The 1,953-nt window shown below is 39.1% G+C and overlaps 1 protein-coding gene across 1 annotated transcript in view; it reads right to left on the reverse strand.

Moving 5' to 3' along the window:
- The window catches only part of LOC104527503 (ensconsin-like), a gene marked incomplete at its 5' end in the record, with an annotated part of 15,579 nt that extends 14,305 nt beyond the window's left edge, over positions 1 to 1,274 (reverse strand). Inside the window, one exon of the mRNA XM_010171238.1 lies at positions 1,027 to 1,274. Coding sequence (XP_010169540.1) covers positions 1,027 to 1,274 — 248 coding nt within the window. The remainder of the gene's footprint in view (positions 1 to 1,026) is intronic.
- Between the last annotated feature and the right edge of the window lie 679 nt (positions 1,275 to 1,953).

Consider the following 1,953-nt stretch of genomic DNA (forward strand, 5'->3'; position numbering starts at 1 on the left):
GGAATATCCTGCAGAAGGGCCTTGCTCCCCCACAGCATTGTATGATGGAACTACTACAACAGTTTGTTTGTTAAGCCTGTAACATCAAAAAAAAACCTTGGACGTGTGTTATCTCTGAGAGCTAAACTGGGGATGTACCTCAGTTTAGCATTTCAAAGAAAGCACCATACATCTTCTGAAAAATAAAACTACAGTTTCTAATCTATATTCACTAAAATAATGCTTTAAACATTTATTTTCAAAAGCATACATTTAATTATATTCCAGAAGAAAAAAAAAGATAATGTCTATGAGGCAGATTAGAGTTCTGAATTTTGGGGGCAAGAAAGCACTTGCACAAAGTAAGAGCATGTGTAAGAAGAGAAGAACCCTATTCAAAATGCTTACTACAGCCTCTCCTAAGGCCAGTAAACCAACATTGTGCCCATCAAAAATGAGAGCACTTGAAAAATTCTATTTTGATTTATTTACTCTTATGTCTTTTGAGCAACTCCTCTGATTTCAGGAGGACTGCACCAGGTAAAGGTTCTCCTTGGCTTGATGAAATTGATCAAAAACCTACCCACTAGCCTCACACAAAGCAATATTGGGCATCGGATTAGAACTCAGCAGTGCTATGTCTCCAACACTCTGAATAGTTAGTTATCTTGGCATCTTGACTTTCTATAGCTGTGGGGACAAAGAGGTCTCTGGTATAACACTATTCATTAAAATCCCCCAATACAACTCTAGTGATTTTTTTCATCAAAATTTATCAGGAATAAGAAAGGATTTGTTCTAAATAAATAAATTCTACAGGGGAAAAAACAAAATTCAATTCCCTACGATATGTTTTTTTGCCTAGAAGAAATATCTTTACTCTTTGAACCACTCAATGGAATGAACTCTGCCACGACCCTATTCACTTTATATATAAAAGCACTTAAATTTTAGATATCCCTCTAAACCACATGATGCTTAAGAGGTGTTGCTGCATCTACTTCACTGCCACCCAGACTGGCACAGAAATGCCAGGAGGAAGCGTACTTGTTTCTGAATGCGTTCCATCTCTTCTTTCTCCTTCTGTTGTCTCTCTTCCGCCTGTCGGCGCAGCCGCTCTTCCTTTTCCCGCTCCTCCTCTGCATCCTTTCGGGTTTTTTCTGCTTCCTGTCTGCGAGCTTCTTCCTCTTCTCGGCGAGCTCTTTCTTCAGCTATCCTCTGTGACAGCTCCTCCTTCTTTTGCCTGCAATCAGGAAACAAGGATAATAAAAATAAGTAAAAAAGAAGGGAAAAACCTCAAATGACCAGATTCCTGACCCAAGACACCAGCACTGCAGAACAGCTTGATAAAGGTGGTACTTCTCTCTCGTTCATAAGAGCATCAAAACACTGAAGTGGGTGAACCTGAACCAGAACTTGGTCAAGCGAAGTTGTTTGTTCTGCTTCCAGCAGGTGCCAAAGGTGAAACCCTATGGAATACAAAAACTTTGCAAGGCAATACCAATACTTCTCCATAACATGCCCAGCTTCCACTCAGGTAATTTCTGAATCAGAAACAGTATAATTGACTTTAATGCATCTTGCAAAATACTTCTTTCTGTGATTTCATTTGATCATATTTTGAAATAGTATACGTTTTTGGCACCCACCTTATCTTGTGGCAATGACTCCCGAATTTAAAAAAAGTATCTAATTGAACTGATTTTTGAACATTACCTCACTTAATGCCCCCTCATCCTTGTATTACGGGAGCAAATAACTTTTCCCCTTCACTTTTTATGTTACCTAAATTACTTAGGACTTTCTAGCTTGTCATATCCCCACTCAGAAGCAGAGGGCAGACGGTCTTCCCAGCTGAATTCTCACCTGTTTAGTAGATTTTCATATGGGAGCCATTCTATACTTGTGATGTTCCTTGATATCCGTCTGCACTTATTTTCCCAGTTTTCACACAGAATCACAGAATGTTAGGGA

The sequence above is a fragment of the Antrostomus carolinensis genome, unplaced genomic scaffold (genome assembly GCF_000700745.2).
Source record: "Antrostomus carolinensis isolate BGI_N321 unplaced genomic scaffold, ASM70074v2 scaffold16217, whole genome shotgun sequence".
NCBI classification, from domain to species: Eukaryota; Metazoa; Chordata; class Aves; order Caprimulgiformes; family Caprimulgidae; genus Antrostomus; species Antrostomus carolinensis.